At 35.5% G+C, this 23,221-nt stretch overlaps 1 protein-coding gene across 3 annotated transcripts in view; it reads right to left on the reverse strand.

Annotated features, from left to right (window-relative positions):
• Positions 1-2,099: 2,099 nt before the first annotated feature.
• LOC113965072 (cadherin-19-like) overlaps positions 2,100-23,221 on the reverse strand; it is a 116,976-nt gene continuing 95,854 nt past the window's right edge. For 2 of the 3 annotated variants that reach the window (XM_027677911.1, XM_027677918.1), the window contains exons 9-12: positions 19,407-19,528; positions 10,583-10,700; positions 8,259-8,510; positions 2,100-4,394 (exon numbers count right to left, since the gene is read on the reverse strand). In XM_027677911.1, the coding sequence (XP_027533712.1) occupies positions 3,904-4,394; positions 8,259-8,510; positions 10,583-10,700; positions 19,407-19,528 (983 nt within the window). In that variant the 3' untranslated portion in view covers positions 2,100-3,903. Of the gene's footprint in view, positions 4,395-8,258; positions 8,511-9,368; positions 9,533-10,582; positions 10,701-19,406; positions 19,529-23,221 lie in introns of those variants that run through there. The other variant, XR_003533431.1, reaches the window with a different exon arrangement.

Consider the following 23,221-nt stretch of genomic DNA (forward strand, 5'->3'; position numbering starts at 1 on the left):
AGTCCTATGCATGTTTCTGACTAATGCTATTATCTATTTGCTGTGAATAAAGTGTTTCATACTGATCTAAGCAGTCTCTCTCTATGCATGTTTTATCCTTCTGTGCATTGCAGTTAAATGCCACTGTTCCTTGAACTCTGTATATAAGGCTGATATAGAACCTTAAATGAAGAATTTCTCTTTTTCCAAACAAATATGGAACCATCCAAATTACTGTTGTAAAATATGTCTTTTTTTTAATAAATATCAATTTACTCTATTTTTCTTTATAAAATACAGGTTTACCAATTTTCTGGTAGAGAAATGTTACAGATTTTTCTAATAAATACTGACTTTTTATACATATAACTTCTATTTGTTCATAGTCTGGATCAAGGATAAAATGTATTCTTTGCCAGAATGTAAAATCACATAAACTTCTTCAACTTCTGCTCCTTAGAGAGCATATATAAGATCTGACTTTGAAACAAAATGCACACTGTCTTTCAAACAAATTTTGCTCTCATCTGATAGGGTGCAATTAAGATTGAGTGTTACAACAACCAGAATTCCAATGCAAATTTTGAAAGCAAAGCTATGAGTGTAATGACAATACCTGTCAGAAAATGCAGTAGGAAAGTTATGTGAATTAAAGACTAAGACTATCCTCAGTGGTATGGAGGATTTCTTCTCAGTGTTATGTCAGTAAAACACCTGCATCAGGATATATAAAATGAAAACCAAGTTGAAACTTTTTATTTTTGTTGAATTGATAAACAAAATATATTTTCCCCTGGAGAAGAATGAGTCTGAAGCTGCAATACATTATCAAATGATTTGTACTTTTTTTTAACTTCAAACATCTAAATGTCGAGCATTTATTAGTGTATGCATAGTTTTAATTTCCTTGGTTTTTAAATAATAAAGCCAATAACACAACACTGAGTCCATAGGAGTGAGGCTGAAACAGAAAGCCAGAAAAATCTATTCAAAGCATTAATACAGAAAAGCAGTGTGTATTATCATACTTCCTTTGACCAGTCAATAAGTCTTCCTTGTATTCCCTTGGGTGGATCATGAACAGCTGAATATTTATTTACCATCTGGTACCATACTTGCACTCTTCATATCAGCCAATGACATAGTGAATTCTAGATACTAATCATTCTTTAAAAGGTAAAAAGTGGAGGATTCTCTTGGGAAAACCATTGCACAATTTAATAGATTTCATCATCAAGAACTCTGACTTATTATCTTTTATTAATTTCATGTTATTCATTATTGTGATGTCCTTATGTGATTAACTTTTGCTTCCTCAGAATGTTTACTTCCTTCAAAAAAGAAGAAAATTCTACAAAACCTTTTTCTAGACATTGTTCAGCTAAATGAAAAGAAGTATGAAATTACTAGGTCAGTTCAGTGGTTCTTTTCTCACAGGTGGAAATAAATTGACAGGTTTGACTTAGATTGAATACTATGAATCTAATAAGATGTGGCCCAGTAACAGCTAGGAATAACTTCTTGTTTCAGAGCAAAACATGCCCTTTCTGTGTTATGCAAACACAATTTTAAGCTTTTTCAGTTTAAGGTCATGTAAGATCTATTGTAGGACATTATTCTCTTTTATATATAAATTACTGACAATGCCATGCATTGGTTGCAAAAATTGCATGGCTGTGGTAAGCACTTGTTACAAAAATTATTTGATGTTAAAGTACCTTATGGGAAAAAGGGAAAATTATAAAGGCAAATATGGTTGAGTCTTCAAGGCTATTTCCCCACACAAATGGACGAAATCTCTGGATTGAAAAAGGATCAGACATTGTTATCCTTTTTGTACTAAATACAACCTGAAAGCATGAGGAATTCTCTTAATTCCACTGGGACCATCTGTGGAATGAGGATTTGTTTAGAGTATAATACACATAAATCTATAGACCTAATCCTAAAAGTGTAGATTTCACCATTTCCAACAACAAGTCCATGTATAGTTGTTCTCTCTTTCTCTATTCCTCTTCATGGACCAAATTACTAATATATACGATCCTGAATAAAAGTTATTTTGCCACGTCTGTTTGAGAGCCATAGGAGTAAAAGGTTAGAGCCATTAATACAGTATTTTTACTTGTGAAGCTCTTAAAGCTGTTTTGTAGTTGTTTATCCATATTGGCATCCCAGCATGAGACTGGAAAGAACCATTTTTTTTTCAATGAAGAAAAATGCTTCATCTGCACCTAGTTGGATGGCCACTCTACCCCCCACTCCCCATTCCATATTTTTCTAGCTGTGAATATAATGAATAATGTTTCTGTCCTTACCAGACCTCCCACTGGAAATCTCTCCTGGTTTTCAAACTCCTCCACGTTTTATTTTTAGCTACCAGGAATTTAAACCGCAGTGGCACCTTTCCACTAAACCTACATGCCTTGGTTTTCTTCAGTGATGAGCAACTGTAGGAAACATTGCAGAGCTTGTATGTTGCACGCCTTTGTTTGTTTGTTTGTTTGTTTGAGGTTTGTTCATTTGTTTATTCCTTGTATAAACTTTCATGGCTCTCTGTAATTCAGTTGGACTTACCTAAAATCTTATCTAAAACCAACAAAAAACGGAAAGCAGAAAGAAATATGTTGTATAATTTTATTTATCCTGATGCCAGCCTTTAGATGATTGAATCAGTTGGTTACATGATGTAATTTCTGTAAAATGAGTACCTGATGAATGAGAGGTAAATAAAAAGCAGATGGGTTGCTTTCTCTAGACAGACCATTTTGAAAACTTTTGATGACCTCAGTTCCAAAATTGCTGCTGGGTAGTGGTAAAAATAAGAGTAAATATATATTCTGTGACAGCTTTATATTCATTATGGAATGTTTGGAAAAAACACAGTGGGAATTTAATTTTGAAATCTTACTTGAGACTCGTAGAATGATTCAGAATCATTTTCAAAGTGGATTAACATTAAAGCATTTTATTATCTTATTATCTAATGTCATACATAAAATTTTATAACCATCAGTTTAGCATTTTAAAGATTCTTAATATTGTTATAATAAAACTGACTACTGCAGCTAATTTTATATTCCATAATAAAAAAATAAATCTGTGCTGGTAAATCAGTCATCCTTTAAACTCTTAATAAAAGGAAAAATTCCTCTATTTGGACAGTATTTTGTTCTAAGTACAGTACTATATAATATGTGGTTGATCGCAGTATTTAAGTTAAATATTGATTCTTTTTTCTGTCTTATTTACTAAATTAAGTATCGGTTTACACATCTTCCAACAGTTTCATTAAAAACTAAAACGATAACAAATACTTGCTGATGTTGTAATAGGTCTTTATTTTTACACTGATAGGAAAAGGCATTTGTTTTAGTTTTATCATCTTAAGAACAATAAATAGATGATTCTGTGAGCACTTCTGACAACTGTATTAGAATATCTAGGGTCTACCTTTTCGCACAAGTATATTTCTATAATGAAGCGTTATACGAATGTGCATGTTTAACTTTGGTTACTGAACGTGTTCAACTGCAACAGCAAAAGTCTGTCTTAACTTTGGAAACAGTTTAAAGCTTATGGATGATAGAATGTTTGCAACATCCATTTATGGCTTCTACTCCTCCTTTTGTACATGCAAGACCCAAGTTTTCGGTATGCAGAAGACCTAGGTATCCAAAGCAGCACAGTTTGCATTCAAGCACTTGAATAACCACAAGGTTTTTGAACAGCAGTCTCCATCTCCTCATGTCATGACACCCCTGGTGTGTTTTTTCAAGAGATTTCTACATCCAAGACTTTCTGTACTAAAACCCTTTGGCTCTTATTTGTCATGCTTAAATGGGGGATGATCTCATTTTAAAAATCCTCAGCAGTTTTTTGTTGCTGAGATTTAGGAAAATAAAAGAACCAATCAAACGGTACCTAATCCCCCACACTTCTATGGGAGGTGTACATGCCTGCGAGCTGTTTAAAGTGAGGTCCCCAGTCTGCAAGGTAGTCATAACTCTGATCCGCATCTGACATGTTTGAACCTAACGAGCTGAGGGATCCTGCCAAGGATCCGGTCCCCTCAAATGCATAGGTCTGAAGTGAGTCATATGGAGGAACAGTAGGATCTGTATTTGCTTCTTCAAGCTTTTCTGAAATGAATTGCCTGAAGATTGCGCTGTCGGGGCCAACCTGCAGAGACTGTCTGTAGAGGCTGTGGATTTCGGATGTGACCTTCCTCCGAGGTTTGTGTGTTCTCATGACAGTCCGCGTCCTCAATGCTGAAATATCAAAGGCTTCTGTGTCCTCCTCGCCACCTCCTTCATCATCATAGCTGACAATGTTCTCTCTGAATTCTTCCATCTTCTCTGAAAAGGGAGACTTCTTTTTCTGCTGCCTTATGGTTACAATTGCCAAAAAGAACACTGAAGAAAAAAAAGAATGGGAGAGCAAAAGGAAAAATTAAACAGATAAACAGAACCAGAGAATTTGAATATGCTTGGAAAGACTTAAATGGTAACTTTTCCTAATATCAGTGCTGTTGTGAAGTGAAGCTCCCTTAGTAAATTTATAGAGCTATAATTTTTATGGATTTTATGGTTTTGAGATGAGCAATGGGTGTGTTGGGAAAATGGTTACAAAGGGACTTCTTATAAAATAGTTGAATGAAATGGAGCAGTTCTTTTCATAGATGTAAGTTTGGAACTGATGGAAACAGAAGTTATGCTTTTTGAAACTGTTTTTTTATTACGTAATATATACATTTCATATTCAGAATTTTAATTCTTAACCTCTCACTGTCTCTCTGATCAAAGCCCTGGGAAGAGCAAATGAAAAATGAGACAGTGAGTAAGATATCCTCCTCATCTAGTTGAATCACTCAGTTCCACAGACTATGCAGAATGTAGTCTAACTATTTCTGTTATGCTGATTTGCAGACGCTCACTAAATTGTGTCGTTTTATTGTCAAGGTCTATGAATGAAATGATCTCATTTCTTTCATATGTGAAAGTGTTTTAAATTTTATTTTAAAGCATTATTTTTTAATCCTATCTAATTTGATGTTTAACTGAATGATCCCTTTGAATTAGTCTATGACTTTCAAGAGATTAATGATTTTAGTTTTTAACTGAAATCAGTTGAAGTTCTATTTAATAAGTAAGTAGTTTGTGGACTATATTTTTTTCCTCAGGACATGAAATGATAAATGATAAATGATAAAACTGCCAACAATTACAGGATTTTACTTAAGAATATGATGAAATTGAAGTAGTTATTTATTTCTACCTATTTCCAGTAAACTACACCAAATTTGAAAGCACTGCAAACATGATTGTTATGATGTGTTTACAAAACTTAGATGGCTTTAACTTTCCAAACCATTTGCATGGTGAACTCTTCTAATGGTACACATCATAAAGGAAAATTATTTTTCAGAGATAAGTGGCAAACCTATAATGTATAGAACATTTTATTATTTCATTTTCAATAATCACAAACATAAATTCAAATATTTAATTAATTTAAAATATTTGTATCTGTAAAGAGTGTGGTAATTTGTTTTTCTTTTGTCCTAATATATTTATCTATATCCCTGCTTTGATTTTTGTGATATACATAGGTACCATGTGCTTATTCTACTTGAATAGCAGACCTCTCGCAAGCAATCAAGAAACCACTGATGAATAATTCCACTGATGGCCTGGATAATGCAATGATACAGTTTGCCTGATCCTTAGTCCCTTAAGTGGATAACACGAAGTTCAGATATCCTGCAACAACCAAATAAAACTTGAACACTGACCTGCCTGTAAACTTAAACTGACTAAAAGGCCTAAGGCAGATTTAACCTGAGATTTAAATAAGGTGACTCTGGAAGAGCAGGCAAGCCTGTTCTCTGTTGAAAACTAGGAGATGGATGTAGGGGAACTAGTGCATCCCTGGACATTGTTATGGAGTCAAGAAATGGCTGGTGTCTAGTCAAGAGTACTCCCATTTAGACATAAAAATTATGAGGTTCCCTTCCATTGTTTTCACTCTTCCCCTATCTATTCAATGCCTAAATACGGATAAATAAAACCTAATATATTTTTTGGTAGGCTGTTTTGCTTCTGTGGTTTCCTGTGTGTCACCAGATCTTAAGAGTTCAAAGCCATACGAAGGTGCTGAGTTATAGCTAACAAGTACATGTGCTGCTTCTTGACAACTCATTTTAGTGTGGGACTTATGGGCTTCTATTTTAGGAGAAATTTCAATGACTTTTCACCAAGATATTCAGAGAGGAGGTGAAAGGTACAACAGGAAATTATTAGAGTTGGTTTCTATTCCATATGTTAAGGAAAATAAGCAATAACCTTGTGGACAGAATGCAGAACATATGTAGTATAAACTCAAATTAATTCCATTAACTTTATTTAACTTGTCTTTTTGATTGCTACTATAGCAGATCAAAACACATCAGTATAGAGCTGCAAGCCTTCATTTTCAGGCCTCAGCTTTGTTGTAGTTAATGATTATAAATATATTGCGTGCTGTTATTTATAGACTAGTAGAGGTCAGACTACATAATGAACGTATAAAAAAACCTTCTTTACTTAGATGTCCTTTATATGTAAAAAAAAAAGTTTTTACTGTATAGTCGTGTGTATTTCTTTCAGTGATATAAAAAAATAAAATATTGATATTAATATATTTGGCCTCATTAACAAACACAATGAGAGAATAATTTTCACTGAATGTTTTTGTTTCTTAGGGCAACCTAATTTCTGTTATTATTACTTCTTTCTTTCTGGACATTACATTTGTGCAGCTAGATATTATGCCGCAGTTTTCTTGTTTAGAATATTATTGAAAATCAATTTATGCTCGGTTTGCACAATTTATAAGTTTGTAACCCATCAATTGTTTTGTGGTATTTTTGATATGGTCTTTTATAAAACATACTGTTATATGGCATATGCATATGCATATGCATATTACACAGACAAGAGAGACTTAATATCTTCCTGTTTTGGTTTATTCGCATTAGCTTGAATTTGGTATTGAGGTCCATGACCACTGTTACTGACCAAGATCTGAGGTTAATCGTTTTGCCTTGGAAAAAAAACCTACCTGTCCCTACCTCCTATTTCCTAGTCTCAAAATCTACTACACCTTACCCTCACTAACTCAGACAGGTTCAGAGTTTCAGGATGGATATTTAACTTTTAGCGAATGATTAGTGCACTGTGCTTGCCGTTATAACGTGTCAGTGTCATCAAATCACTCATGGAACGCTGCAGGAATATCCTTTTGCTAAAAGAGACAAATGCACTGTTGCAGTGACAGGTGTGCGCTTCATCAGGTGAAGCAGGTCTTTGCCTGAGTGCTGTCACTCTGATATGTCTTTCAGCAGCCATAGCCCCGTTCAGTGTGGGAACAGCCAGCCTTGGGTTGTTGGTCTGGTTTTGAGTGCCATTTGCCAGCTGTGCATGACCCTTTGCAGAGGCACTAGCACAACTCTATATAAATATTTATATGTCAGACTTTTTTGTCATGGTAGAATGAATTACTGCATGTGTTCATACCTATACATAGGAAAACAAAACAAAACAAAAAGCAACCATGTTTCTGCCATTACCTGTCCAATACGTCTATCCAAACTTATCCAAACTGTGCATTTGAAACACTCCCAAACCCACTTTTCTCATCCACAAGCTCTCAAATGTAATGGAGGTTAAGTCAATGTCTCCTGATAGGAAAAAGGAGATGCCCAGCATTCGGAGAAAATGCTTTCTGGAGATGTAACCTTATTAATTGACAGAGAAACTCCCTATTTATGCCTGGATTTGCTCTCTGAGAAAATTCTCTTTTTCTTTTATTCTTTATTATTGATCTCAACTCTTCATTCATCAGTCCTAAGGTAGAATGAGTGCAGTGCTGCTCCTCTTAATATATCCTTACACTAGCCAATTTTTTTTGTGTAATGCTGTCTTCAGCTTTATCTGGGCTTCATACAGACTTTGGACTCTAAAATCTTTACTACTGGAATGCTTCAGGGGTAAGAAGGTCCATGACTCAACTACACCCAAATTTTAGGAAATAGTGTTAGAATTCAAATTTTACTGAAAAATGGAGAGGGGAAGGGAGAAACTATAGTTAAGAAAACAGAAAAGAAATTAAACCTTTGTCTTATTTCAATTTTTCCCAACGGCACAGTACTTGCAGTCTTCCAGTCAAGGGTCTGCTTTTGTCGCTTAACTAACCCCTCTGTAAAAGGAAATAAAGTAATTTCTCTTATTTGTACTTACCTAGGAATATTAGTATGCAAGCCAAAACAGCAACTAAACCTTCTGTGCTGAGACCCAAGGAATACAAGAAAGCTCCGTATCGACAATAGAAGGTGTTTACTTCAGTGTCACAGTTGCAGACAGTGACAGTGAGAGTATTTGTGCTCGTCAGCGGTGGGGTCCCATTGTCCTCAATTAAGATTGGCAAGTAGAAAAAAAACTGCTCTTGCCTCCTGAAGCCACTTTTGCTTGTGAAAATTCCGGCTGTGTTATCTAGAAGATAAATTATGATGATGATATGCATTTATATGTTTTCTAACAACAACAATAATATTCCAGTGGAATCCGACCTATTTAAAACCATTGGTACTGTGCAAAGCTACACATTAAGAAACTTAAAAAAATAAAACCAGGCACTGATATTTGGTGAGCATTTTGTCAATCATGAATAAATTACATTTATTTTTGACATGTGCATTCCATGGGCAATAATAAAATTTGTCCTAGGAGCTCTGTTTTTAATGTTCGGAGCTAAAGAAATTTGCACCATTTTCAGTATCTGATGCCTGCTCAGATTAATTAATTGGTTTTGAAAATGGTTTCATGTAACCAGCTGCTACTAAGACAGCAGTTAACAGATAAAATATAGACAGTTTACTAATCAAACAGGTTAAACAAGTGTGTCTAGCAGCACATTGTGAAAACAAGTGGCAAGCAAAAGAGACAAAAGCGAAAAAAAATCCTCTAAAATAGTCTTTTAATTCTTTTCCTGGAGCTAGCTGGATCTATATTATCTAAAATAGCAAAAAAGTTTTAGAGGCTTTGACTTTGCTTTGTATTTAACTATTAGTATTTAGAAATATGTTCTGTACAAAACACAGTAAGCAGCTTAATTTCAGCTCCTGCTGCATATCAATTAATTCAAATATGAAACACATCTTGTACCAGAACAAAATACCCCTGTCTACATCTATATGTAATGAAAAGAAAATAAAAAAAAAAAATATAAATATTTCCACGTCAGAATTTTTGTCCTGGCAGAGTGCATTATTGTATGTGTTCATACGTATACACCGAAAAACCCCCCACAAACCAAACCAAACCAAAAAAAAAACACGTTTCCACCATTACCTGTCTAATACATCTATCCAAACAGTCTACTGAAGTTAAGTCCCTCACATTTAAGTTGTTCTAGGTTTCTGTCATAGTTCAGAAAGCAACTCTGAGATAAAATGCTGCAGATATGTAGTCACTTTTGCTCTTCCTTAGGATTATCACAATTCACTCAGCCATTTCTGTGGAATGCAACAGAAAGGGACAGATTGAGAGCTGATTGCATTTTTTTTTTTTCCCCATTAGTAGCTACCAAAAGGAACTGAATATGTTGCCTGGTGTGAGGGTCTGCTGGGGTTTTGGGTAGAGTGACCCAAGGTGGGAAAGGCTCATGGCTTTGTACACAATTTGACCTTAATGTAACAAGTTATCTTTTCCTGTCAGGGAGTGAGAGGTTAATAGAGATGGGAATTGAAAGACTTGTTGATACATTGACTAACTTTGAAGATAATTGAGAGAAGTAGTTTGCTGTTTTAACAGTCAGAAATTTCCAAAACTTAGTTCCATTGATTTATTACCTTAGCCAGAACATTCAAATAATTAACAAACTCAATAAGAACAATGTGTACTTTAGCTGAGTTTGAAGAAGCTTTTTTTATAGTCTTAGTAGACTGACTCTAAATAGTCATCTTCTCTAAAATTCCATCAGGTATTTCACCTATACTTTCACTGCAGACTGTTTTTGCTTGCTATTTCTCTATATCACTCTTTTAATATGAGTCTCAACCAAATTAGTTCTGAATAACGATAAAATAAATAAAGACATCGTGTGGTGTCATCAAAAATCAGTGTAAGCAATTTAAAGTATATTATGAAATAAGAATGCATTCCTTGTTATCTGCTTTTATAATTTTGCTGAAGTGATGAAGTAACACTTATATAATTCTTTTCTTTCTGGTGATATTATTTCTCAGATAAATAATTTTAACAAGAAAGTTGGAATTGCCCACCATATTCTACATTAAGAAAACAAGTTTCGAGGAGTACCACTATATTTTTCAACTCAACAGTTTTTCTTTCCTAGAAATAAAACTATCTTTTGCTGTTTATGTTATCCATTTGAGGAGGCAAATAAACTCTTTGATAGTATCAAATTATTATTATTATCAAGACAAGTTTATATCTTATAATGACAATTTCTATTTAAGTGAAAAGTTTTACAAAATTGAGGACCACTAGAAGCATGCAGCTTCCATTAAGAAGGTCTTAAAGAGCTACATGAATGACACTACCTTGATTGTCTTTGACAGTAAAATATGAGTTGTTTGCAGCCTCTGGAGACAAAGAGAAGGAAAAATGGTGGCCTTCTGCTGAATCATCTCGATCCACTGCACTTACGGTTTTAATTAGCTGGAAGGACAGAAGAACAGAGTTATTTAAGAATAAAAGAATTTCCTTGTCCTCTAAAACAATAAAAGGATATAGCAGGCATGCGAAACTATTGATGCTGAAGATGTAATCTGTGAATCTGTATTGAGTGTCTGTTATGCAAGTATTCACCACATACCCAAAGCCCAAATAGGCTTATTGAGACTTATATTCTGCAAATACTCTGCTTTAATTTTTCATCTACTTGAGACAGGCAGGCATTAAAATCTTGAGAAAATGTAAGAGATTTTCTAGATCAAATGACCAGGAGAAAGTGAAGTCTCCATAAATGAAACAAATAATCACATATATAGTGGGCTGTTTTTTTTTTTCCCTCAAGGTAAAGAGTGTATCACTCTACATTTGAAGAAATCCTGCTATACAAAACCCATTTTCTTCCAATCCACAAACATATTGACACTATTCAATTGATGTATTGAAGCTTCAGTAAGTGAGACTTGTTGACAAGTTCATGTGCTGAATTGTTGATTCTGTATAATATAACTGATTATGGAAATTTTTGGCTGCTTTTTCTCAAGAAAGCAAAATACTCTACATTTAGAAATATGTCAAACCAGATAGTCATTGCAAGATAAAACTAAAAATAACAGCATTCAAAAGAATATCTTTCATGTCTGTAAATTAGCAACCACACAGTTAACATAATTAGCAATACTTCTGTTTAAAAAGAGCTTATATTTATTACTTTTATCAGTAAATATTCAATGTTCAGCATATAATAGTGAGCACCCCTACTGATCAGGAGGAAAGCAAACTGATGCAAGCCCACTAATTTTCAGAAAAAATTTGAACTTTTGCTCTATTTTATCAGTCATATCAAGCCTTGTAGATATTTGTACACAAGAGACTTGAGACCTCAACTTTCCTCAAACCAGAAAGCACCTGTAGGCTTTAAAAGCAAAGCAGTGAGTCAATGGAAATGACTACTGCATCTTTCCATCTGTGCCTTTGAAAACTCTCCTGATTAAACCTTTTTTTAGTAAAAAATCTAAGACTTCAGCACACATTCTTTTTCTTTTCAAGCAAGCTAAGTTTGATGTAATCATCAAAGCAGAGAGCAAAAGGTGGCTTACACCCCAGAAGCTTTGTATTCTTAACACTGTTCCCTTTTTATATGTTCCCTTTTTATTTTAAATCTATATTTTCACAGTATGGACAAGTGAGGATGCTTGAGATTTATTTTTTTTATTTCCATTAATGAGAAGAGTAACTCTTCAGTGATATCGTAGTGTACAAAGGATGGAGACTATTAAGGTATTTTTTTTTATTTCCTCAGAACTAATAAAATCACTTAGGTGATGCAAATACAGATATAGACATGCAGGTCAAGAAATCAGTGAGGAGCTGACCACTAACATTACCTTGGTTACCACAAGCTTCATTTTTACAAGGAAATACAGTTCCCAGAATATCCTCAATATGAACAGCAGTAGAGTACAAAACTATATATAGTCTAAACCATGAAGATTTAAATATTTTCATTATAATATTCTGCCATATGCCTCAAAAAAATAAAAAAAGACCACACTGGCCTTACTTGACAATTTGCTGGTAACATGTTTATGGTCGCAGGTGAGAAAAATCTTGGTATGGGTTTATGTCTGTCCCTATAATTCAGGGTCTATTGAGGTATACTAAATATGCAGAGTAATATAGTAATCTACAAAGACATCCTAGCCTCATCTAATTTGTTTTGGTTTGATTTGGTTTGACTTTAGTTTAATTAATTCGTAGACTAGAATTACCTAACTGCATAACAAAAAAGCCAAATTAGCGTGTGTGACATTTATACTTCCAGTTTTCATTCTATTCAGTCAGGTATTAGCAATGTTTTTAGAAAGTACATTTTTAGGAGCCTATCATGTTTGAAAATCATGAAATTATTGCAGTTGTAAATTAGTTACTGTTTTGGTATTTCATTATTGACTTCCATATTTTACATGCAGAATGTATTTGGCCCTATAAATTTATAGGGCCTATATCTGATTTAACCCATTACATTCTGAGGAGTATGTGGCTAGCTTAAAAAAAAACAAGCCACCTTCCCTAGCTTTGTTCTGTGCTGACTTGTTCTACACAAACCTGAGATTCTTATGGTTATTCTGGCCATATTCATATGCCTTTAAGGATTCACCTTAGCGGCAGGGGAAAATCTGGAACATAAGGACAGGGTAAATCCTTTTTGTTTACTTCTTGCTGTATCGCTTCCATTAAGATTCAGCAAAACCCAGATTAGTCTATAAAATATTTAGAGAGCAATAGGTAGCTCTGATTTTGCTGACTCCAAAGAAAAAAACACTCAGACAGAAGGAAATTGTTGCGCTTTTTTTCTAGTTTTCTAGATCTTTGTACACCTAACATAGGAAATTCTAACCTTTTACTGGGGAAACTGGCATCATGAACTCAAAAAATGCAGATATTGCTTGTGTGTCTAGGCTTACAAACTTCTTACATTTTCGTGTGTAAACAAAGAAAATATAGTGAATGATATATTGCTTCTGCAAGGTTATGTCAGTTGTTGTATTAACTAGGCTGAAATTTAATTGCTTTAAAATTTCTAATTTCAAGTCTCATTAATCTAGAAGCTTTAATAATCCAGCAGTCAATTTAAAATGGATATTTCTTTAAAGGAGGGGTTAATTTACTTGATTCTTGTTGAAAAACTGATTTAAGTCCATGGTGGGTGGGCCTCATTTACAATTTCTTTGCAAACACACTAAGATCACATCTGGGAATAGCAGAGTCTCCTTTGATCTAAGGTCAGAAAAAGATGTGGCCTGCTGTACTCAAACTTCCTCATCCAACTGAGTAGTGGGCACATTCATCTAATAATTATTATCATGAGAGAGTCTAAGATATCAGTAAGAACTCTATCTCCCATTGATCATCATTTTGTACAGAAGAAATTTTCAGAAAACCCTTTTACAAATAAATAAATAAATTGTGGATTGTAAATAAAAAATTGTGGATTATGGAGTAGTTTACTGCCAAATAATCTTGATGAAAATTCATTGAAAATTTATTTCCTCAACCCCAAGGGGTCTCTGGAAATTATGGAGATTTCCAGAAGGAATGACAAATCTTCTCTGTTACAACCCTTACTGCTTCTACAGATTTTCTCTCAGCCAAGTTCCACTTAAGGCATAGATTGTCCGTCTGAACAACAATCAGTATTGTTAATTTTGATGCTAGGTACCCTGAGTGTAGAATTTTGAGTCCTTTGTGTATTCTTCCACACCCAGCTCTAGTCTTGCCAATCCCATTGAGGCACTGAAGGAAGTACGAACATATTTGCCGCCTCTCTCTACTTCAGTTTTTTTGTTTTGTTTTCCAACAACATCCTTCAATAGAAGCTCTGTTGTGGTTTACACCATATAACAGATCTAACCACCTATCTTTTTGGGGAGTCAAGACTTGGTTTTGTTCAAATTGATGGAGGTCTTATAAGTAGTAAGATTTTTATTATTGCTTAACAATGTTTGCTGACCATCAGATTTTAGTGCAGGTAAAAGATTAAAATGGTCATTTCTGTGGTCAACACTGCATGTTCCAGGTAGACCTTCTACCTCAAGACCAATGTTCTCCTGTTGACTGCTTCTGTTTTGAAAAGCAAATTGGCACATTATTGATCTGATTTCTTTGGCTCTACTGTAAATGTTTCTGCTCAGCTATAAATAAAATGTTTTACTTATCATCATAGAATTAACAATTACGGAGCTCATGCCATACCACTGAGGTGCTTTTTTGTTTGCTTGCATATGCTGATAAACTTGTCCCAGCTGTTACATTTGCTATGAGATAATATCGTTGAATCATGATCCATATAAAAGAGAAAAAGGAATTTTCCATGTGCCACTTTGCCTACTGTTTCAAAATGTCACAAGTTACATTTGATGCATCTGCAGGTGCAGCTTAGAGTAAGAGTCTGCTACAATAGATGTTTCTTTCACAGCTTCTTCATGTTTTTACACTCTAAGAGATGCATTCATTGCTATTTTTTTAAGCTTTTTATTTTCCTATCTTCACTGCTCAGATGCTTTTTGTAAATGATAAAGAGAGCATGCAATGTGAAATAATAAACATTGTCTTACTAACCTATCACTTTCACTTCTCTGTTATCAAAAATAATTTTGCCTCTTGATTTATTGGATTGGATCTGTTTTAGCAAACTGCTCAGTTTTGACATTAATCATTTACTCCTAGAAGTTGTTTAAAGATTTCCTCTTTTTTCTTCTATCATTTCATTGTGTAGGAAGTAATATCAAATGAGTACTTTTCACTTTCACTGTAGCTGATTATTATTTTATTATGTGCTAAGTACTGAGTAAATAAATTTGGTTCTTTTCTCATCTCTAGCTCAAAGTGCTCTGCATACTTAGTCACTTCTTTGGATCTAATAAAAATTGCTAAGCAAGCTGCAATATCAAAGTCACTTCATACATGATCCCCAAATTACAGGAACTCAGAATTGCCAGAATAAATACGTATTAGAGATGACAGCATTAATTCAGAATGTAGGTATGTTCCATGTAGCTTATCTTGAGCTGAAATGGGCTTCCTGCATGATATGAAGAAAGAACAACACTCACAAAAGGGCTGAAATTACCATGCATATAAATAGGTACATTCTGGAAGGTCAGATTTCTTACATTTAAGGCTTTTGCTATAGTCTACATCAAACTTTCAAACTGCATCTTCCAGCTGAGTTAATTTATGAATGCCTTGGGAATTAAGCTTTTAGGGTCAGATTCATCCTTGCTGAGATGTCTCCAGTGTTACCTTTGGGACAGATTTGGTCAACTGACTATTTGTATAGAATATTTCCTCTGAAGTTCAAAGGTTTATAGCTACTCTACACAGCCATAAATAGCAAATATAAAAATATATTGATGAGCACATTGTGGTCATCATTTACCATGTTTACATAGAGTTATGAATTCGTAAGGTCCAATAAAAAAGAAATCATGGGTTTGAATGCCTTAATAATATTGTTCTATTTGATCTGATAATAACTATAGTTGTAATAGGATAGAAGGCTGTTTTATCCTATAGATGTTCAATTTATGTTCAATAAATTGTTGTTCAATTTATTTGAACATGTTCAATTCCTGTTGAAATGTTCAATTCTTTTTGAAATGTTCAATTTTAATGTTCAATTCATTTTGAAAATAATGTATTTAATATTAAGAGTGTAATGAAAGTGGTTTTTCAAAGTGCAAAAGAAAACTTCTGTTGTGGTTAGTATACAGCTGACTTTTGTATCATAGAACAGTACAGAACTATAACATTAAACAGATAGTGAAAAATCCATTCAAAATGCCTAATAAACATGATAAATGGGTTTAGTATGATGTCAAAAAACACCTATCTGTCTTCTTTACATCCATTTTTATTGCCAAGTTTAGATTATAGTCCCACAGACTGAAATATAATCTTTTTGTTTGAATCATTTTTGGAGGTTAAGCCAAAACTGTCTGTAACTCTTACAAAAACACCATACAGGGACTTGAAGATCAGCACTCAGCCAATAAAAGCATACAAAGAATTTTTATAATCTTTCAGAAAATCCAAAATGTCAAAACAAGCCCTCTTCTCTAGACAGAAGCTACTATTAACCGTGCCTGAGTTTGGATGATTAGGACAACAATTAGTTTTATTCATTATGTATTTCATACTTTTTATCACAACCCAGCATACCCTTAGGCTATGTAAAAATAACTTAATTGCCACATGACTCTACATATCTTTTACAGTAAATCAGACAGACACCAAGATAAAATCTAGATTGAATAAGACATTTCATTTTTTGGCAGAGTCTTTCCCTTTGCCGTGTCTTTCCTTCCTTTCCCCTAAACACTATAAACTGGGAGACGCAAATATATTTGAAAGTAGACACAACTCAGCTCAGATCAGGGAAATAAGTGAAATCCAGAACATCTCTGAGAACATCTCTCAGCATATTATTTCCAGCTAAATGTATAGACATGGCTGGTTTAGAAACTGAAATGTGAGAGTGTAGCTATACAAGCTTTGATCTCAACTCCTGAGCTATTTAGAATTGATTGCAGAAATATGGCTGAGATAAAAAGATATTTAATGTCCAGATTAAGTCCTTCAACTGCTTAAAATGATTCTTCTGAAATGTAAATTTTGTTATTTAGTGGACAACCAGGCCATCTATAAAATCACTTTTGAACCTTTTGGCTTCTTGCTGATGAAAATAAAGGATCTTTATTTTGTGAGTAAAAATTAAAAAAAAAAAAAGATTAATAGCACTGAAGAAGATACATGAGCTAACAATTTTGTATAAATCATAAACACTGACTAAAATATCATAAACTCTGACTGTGATAATTATGCACTTCAGTAGCAATTTCCTGTTGTTCTTCCTAAGATCATTTGTTAATGAGAAAATTATTTAACATTACTGTCACAGTCTCCACAGGCTAAGCCAAAGATGCCTGTATTTCTCAAAAGCCTGTAGCAATGAAAAAAGAAGAACCCCAAAATAAAAGTAACATTTTTCCCATATGTAAAATGAGAAAAATAACGTGTTCATCCCTCATTCATGTAGTACAATGTCAAAGACAAATTATTCTGTGTACTATGCCCAAAGAGTTTATTATTATTGTTACCACTCCCATATTTTTCAGTGCCGTTTTATCCAGTGATTCCCAAAACACTTAATATGTATAGTTAATTGATATTGAAAAGTAACTATTGATGGGTTAGCATACAGATACTATTTATCAGTAAGCAACTACAGAATATTAAAAACCTTGAGAAATAAAACACCAGGGTTTTTATGTTGTCAAAGGCAAGTCCAAAACATGAATTACAAATATCCATTTTATAAACATCCATATTTAATTCATGGTGTCTTGAAGTCAAAGAACATAAAGTGCAGTTGATTTAATGCCTGCACTTTGATCCGTCAATAAATTACCTAAAGACTAAAAGAAATGACTTGTTTCAAATACCTCTGAACCAGAGGTAGTCTTAGCAGACTGGGAAATTACCAAATGCAGAACAAACAAAGTAAATGCTTATAGAGGAACATGGATGCAAAAGGCTACAAAGAAATTACTTGAGCAACAGGAAAAGGTTTATTTAATTGCAGACTAATAAAGGTCAAAGTAAACCAAACTGTCATAAAGAGAGGCTCTGTGATTCAGAAACCAAAATACAGCAAAATGTTTGAATGGAACCATCAAAGATATCCCACAGGTCTTTTTTTGTGTCCAAATAATGCTTTAGAGTTGTGGGAAAACATATAGATTTTTCTGTCTATAACTTTTATTCTTCCTTTTTTGTTGTTGTTGTTGCTTATTTTGTACCTTTTTCTTAAAGAAAAACAACCACAGAAACAAGAAAACCCAAACCAAAATAAAAACCCCACCAATCCCTCTCCCCCGACTTTTAACATCCTTGTTTTTTTTACAGGAGGAAAATGGAAAGACAGCATCGTACCTGGGGATTAGGGTAGCTGACTGATGTTACCACATTCACCTCCGGAAGAGTAGGAAATGCAAAAAAAACCTCCAGGGAAGGATGCTTAATACTACTTAATACTTAACAGCTTAAGCTGCCAGCTGGGGAAAGTGTTGCAAAGTCCATATTTTAAACATTTTCAGACTTTCATGGAACTAGACAGGATGTGAATTCAGTTCATAATAAATGATTTCTAGTTGAAGGATGGAATGAATCTGATTTGAATCTGGTCTAAGCCTGGTTCTTCCAGACTATGTTGTGCTTTTGCTGAAATTACTAGACCTAGGTTTTGCATCTGTGATGCCTGCTCAGCTGGTGCTATGAAAAAAATCTAGGAGCCGTTAGCTGGGGTGAGATAAGGAAAGGATTTAATAGTGCCAAGGCAACAGATGTTACACGACGCGCGCGCCCTGGGCTGTGCTCGGGATGTTACATTTATAACAATATCTGGCCAATCCCAAGTGTGTCCACCCTATAACTTTTGGCCTGGTCCACCCCCTGGCCCGCCTCCTGGTATTGGGTCGGGGGGCTTTTTGGGACCCCCTCTTCATCATTCTTCATCATCTTCGGGGTACAGAGAGCAGAGTCACCCAGTTCCTTGACTCTGTCCTGCGGTTTAGGCCAAGATATAAGCGTTCTCCAAACAAGACAGGCTTGCCTTGACTAAGAGACTAAACATTTTCTACTGGATATGGGAATAGGGTTGATATGGGGGTATGGAATGGGGTGAGAGGATTAAGGAATGTATAAACTAAGGGGTACTACGGGGAGGAGGGAGAAAAGGATTTGTTTCTAAAATCTACTTCTATTACCTATAAAACTTGTAAAGCTTACAAAATTAGAAAAATAAAAAAATATTAGGGGGCTTAAGGCATCATCTGGGACATTAGCATGAAACAAATCTGTGCCATATGTTTCTTTGAAGAAATTTGTGTATGTGCTTCTCTTATTGCCTGTTTTTGGAGACAAGATATAATGATTTTGTTTTAAAGGGGGAAAAATACATGTCTAAAATTTAAATTTCAAACTATAGATATATCAACAGAACTAATTTTGGAAATAGACAAAATGCACCCTGTACTCACAGAACTGAAATAATCAATATTAAACAGAATAATAACATCTCAGACCAAATCGTCATTGTAGAAAACTGATGGCTAATTTCTACATGCTTACCCGTCCAGAAATGGCATTTTCACAAACAAATGTTTCATAATATTGAGGGAATTCTGGTGCATTATCATTAACATCGAGAACTTGGACATACACATTTGCTTCTGAAATTTTTTCAGGATTTCCTAGTGGTTAAAAAAAAAATCAAAAGTTATAAATAATCTACTACATATTTTAAGGTAACATAAACCTTTTACCTATATTCTGCAGAGAAGAAAATAATCACAAAGACCTACAGACACATTTTTATACTATTATAATAGTATCCCATTATAGGAGTCTTGAAATAAGACATTTTATGTAAAATTTTGGATTTGTTAATATTTTATTTACCAGATCAGAAACTAATTTAAATGTAAAAAAATAAAACCTGATCTGGAAAAATTAAATGACTTTTTTTTCACACAGAAACATTTATTATGCTAGCCATTAATAAGGTCATGTATAAGAAGAGTGTCAGGTCCTCTAAGGGTATCTGCTTAAAGACTGTTTTTCAGTGCAAGAGGAGTTAATAAGAAAAAAAGGAATCCATAAACAAGAACATACAGGAATACAAATTTGAGGGACAAATGATAAAGGGAGGGGATGATGAGGGCCAAACCTGGTCAGATACACTAATTTTTGTCGGCATTTGAGAGTATGAGAATGTTTATTCCTGTGAAGTTATCAGATCAATGACCTTGACAACCGATAAACCAACGGAGAAAAAGGGGCAAACAGAAACAAAACACACAAAGACACAGACCTGACAAAATAAACATGAAGACAAAGACAAGAAACAAACCTTATGATGATTGATGGGCTACTGAGAAACCACAGGGCAACAATTCCGGGTAGGTCAATTTGGACTTTGTAACTTATAAGACTGTACCTCAGAAGGACCCCAGACTTGGGAGGATGGGGGAAATCAGTGGAGCTGTAAGGACCCATGGGGAACATGCAGGGAGGAACAAAGAGGAGTTAGACAGAAAGGGGTATAAAAGGGGCTGGTCATGTACAAAACAGGTCCAGTCAGTGCATTTGTCTGACTGAGCCCTGCACCTGATCGCCAGTCTGTCCTATCATCTTACGTTTTATCAAATCTTTTCTCACTCTCTCTCATTGCATGTGTACATGTGCTGCAGGGACTAAGTGCCAGCTACTAGTAAGACTTGCATGTGTGTGAGTGAAAACTGGTGCCAGATACTGGAGTCAGACAGGGCCCTATAAAACCAGCTACTGGGGTTACTGGGGAGATAGGGGCAAAACATCTGTGTCTTCCCCAGGCTTGGTGTGCATGGAGTGTATGTATGTTTTTGCTAGCAAACTTCAAGTTGGACTGAACAGTGAGTAGAGGTCCTTGGGTCCAGGACAGGTGCTCGAAGGTTCCATGTAGATATGTTCAGAGGGGAACTGCAAATGTAGGGTGCATGAGGGACAAGTACATGAGGTCTGTGGCTTTGCCAGCAAGTATCGACTATGCACTGACTGGTGAGCTGGGGACCCACGAAGCAGATAAGAGGACTTCAGATACAGGAAGGAATGTTGGGCAAACAGAATTAGGTACAGAAGGGATGCATGTGTGTGTGTGCTTGTGAATCTGGAGAGCGTTGTGCATGTGTGTGTGCCTGCACCAGTGATGTTGTCTATGTCCATACGCGTGACTGACCATGTCAGTGTCCTCATTGTGAGTTTCTGAGATGTGCTCAGCTGTGCTACTGGCTGAGCTTGCAAATAGGAAAGTGTCAGCCACAACCCTGAGCCTGGGCAGAGGCTTTGGGTCCCCAGGCACCGGGCTGGGCTCCAGTGGTCCAGTGGCAGGAGACTCTTGAGCTGGAGTGACTGGAAGAGCTGGCTGCACTTTTTTACATCACTTAACATCATGGCTACCACAATGATTGGCCTTTTAAGAAATTCTGTTAGTCTTCCTCTTAAGTATTTTCAAATTTTGAAGCTTTGGGAGAAAAATTCACCAATATTTATATGCTTTAAAAATATTTTTGCCACTGCTAGACAGTGAAATTTCAGTGGGCATTGACACCAAACCCTAGCGAACACAGAAAACCAAGACTTAATTTGGAATGACAGACCTCTTCTATCCACTACTCTCCAAACACATACTTGCAAAGAAGTCTAATTTTGCTCAGGTATATCTAAGGCATGACTGCCAATAGGCTTCTTAGGCTGAGCTTTTAGTATTGGTCCAAGTATTATTGTTTTTCTGAGTATTATTTACACCACAGATTTAATTCCTAGGCATTTTGTACTCACAGGAGACATACTGATCCTATTATACAAGTATACTTTATTACTGTGGCTTTATATATAAAAGAAATGTCAGTACAGCTTATTCCTGTATGAAAAGGAAAATAAACTCTGATAATATAAGGTATTTTTCCCCTGCCTTTACTGCATTTACACAAGATTATATTGCTATTACTACCTGAGACAAGGAAAAGCCAGACATAACTATACTAATATCATGGTACAAAAGTTGTGTGCAGACTAAGCTGAAAAAACTAATTTTTTATGAAATGAAGACGTTTATAAATATGTCAGCTGAAAACAAGGGAAGGAATACTTGCAGGTAGAGCATTCTCCTGGAGAAATCAGCTGGCTCAACGGTTGGACAAATGTACTATTTTCTGGGGTAAAACTGGCTGGATGGCTGGGCCCAGAGAATGGTGGTGAATGAAGTTAAATCCAGCTGATGGCTAGTCACAAGTGGTATTCCCAGCAGTCAGTATTGGGGCCAGTCATGTTTGATACCTTTATCTGTGATCTGGATGAGGGGAACACATGCACGTTCCCTCACTTTACAGTTCACATCAAGTTGGGTAAGAGTGGTGTTCTCTTAAGGCTAGGAAGGCTCTGTAGAGAGATGTGGACAGGCTGTATTATGGGTCAAGGCCAATTGTATGAAGTTCAACAGAGCCAAGTGCCAGGTCCTGCACTTTGATCACAACAACCCCACAAAGCGCTACAGGCTTGGGGAAGAGTGGCTGGAAAGCTGCTCAGAGGAAAAGGACCTGGGGGTGCTGGTACACAGATGGCTGAACAGGAGCCAGCAGTGTGCCCAGATGGCCGAGAAAGTCAATGGCATCCTGGCCGGTATCAGAAAGAGTATGGCCAGCAGGACTAGGGCAGGGATTGTCCCCATGTGCTCGGCACTGGTGAGGCCGCACCTCAAGTTCAGTTCTGGGCCCCTCACTTCAAAAAGGTCATTGGGCTGCTGGAGTGTGTCCAGAGAAGGGTAATGGAGCCAGTAAAGGGGCTGGAGCACAAGTCTTATGAGATGCGGCTGAGGGAGCTGGAGTTGTTTAGACTGGAGAAGAGGAGGCTCAGGAGAGACCTTATCACTCTCTACAGCTACCTGAAAGGAGGTTGCAGAGATGTGTATGTCCGTCTCTTCTGACAGGTAACAAGTGATGAGAGGAAACAGCCTCTAGTTGTGCCAGGGGAAGTTTAGATTGGATATTAGGAAAGTTTTCTTCATGGAAAAGGTTGTGTAGCATTGGAACGGGATGTGCAGGGAAGTGGTTGGGCCACCATCCTTGGAGGTATTGAAGAGGCATGTAGATCTGGCAGTATGATATAATTGTGGACTTAGCAGTGCTAGGTTTATGGTTGGACTCGATGACTTAAAGGTTCCTTCCAGCACAAACTACCCTTTAGTTCCTTGATTTTATATTGAGTATCTCTTGGAAGTCTCCTGTCAGCACATTGAATCATCACTTACACAGTATAGCTCTAAGAAATGTCTGTCTTCTCCACAATGTAACTTATTATTCTAGTAGGCAAGAAATTTCTCTGCAATAGCAACATTCAGATTAACATGG

Source organism: Neopelma chrysocephalum, unplaced genomic scaffold, assembly GCF_003984885.1.
Source record: "Neopelma chrysocephalum unplaced genomic scaffold, ASM398488v2 Primary Assembly neopelma1_22b, whole genome shotgun sequence".
Classification (NCBI taxonomy): domain Eukaryota; kingdom Metazoa; phylum Chordata; class Aves; order Passeriformes; family Pipridae; genus Neopelma; species Neopelma chrysocephalum.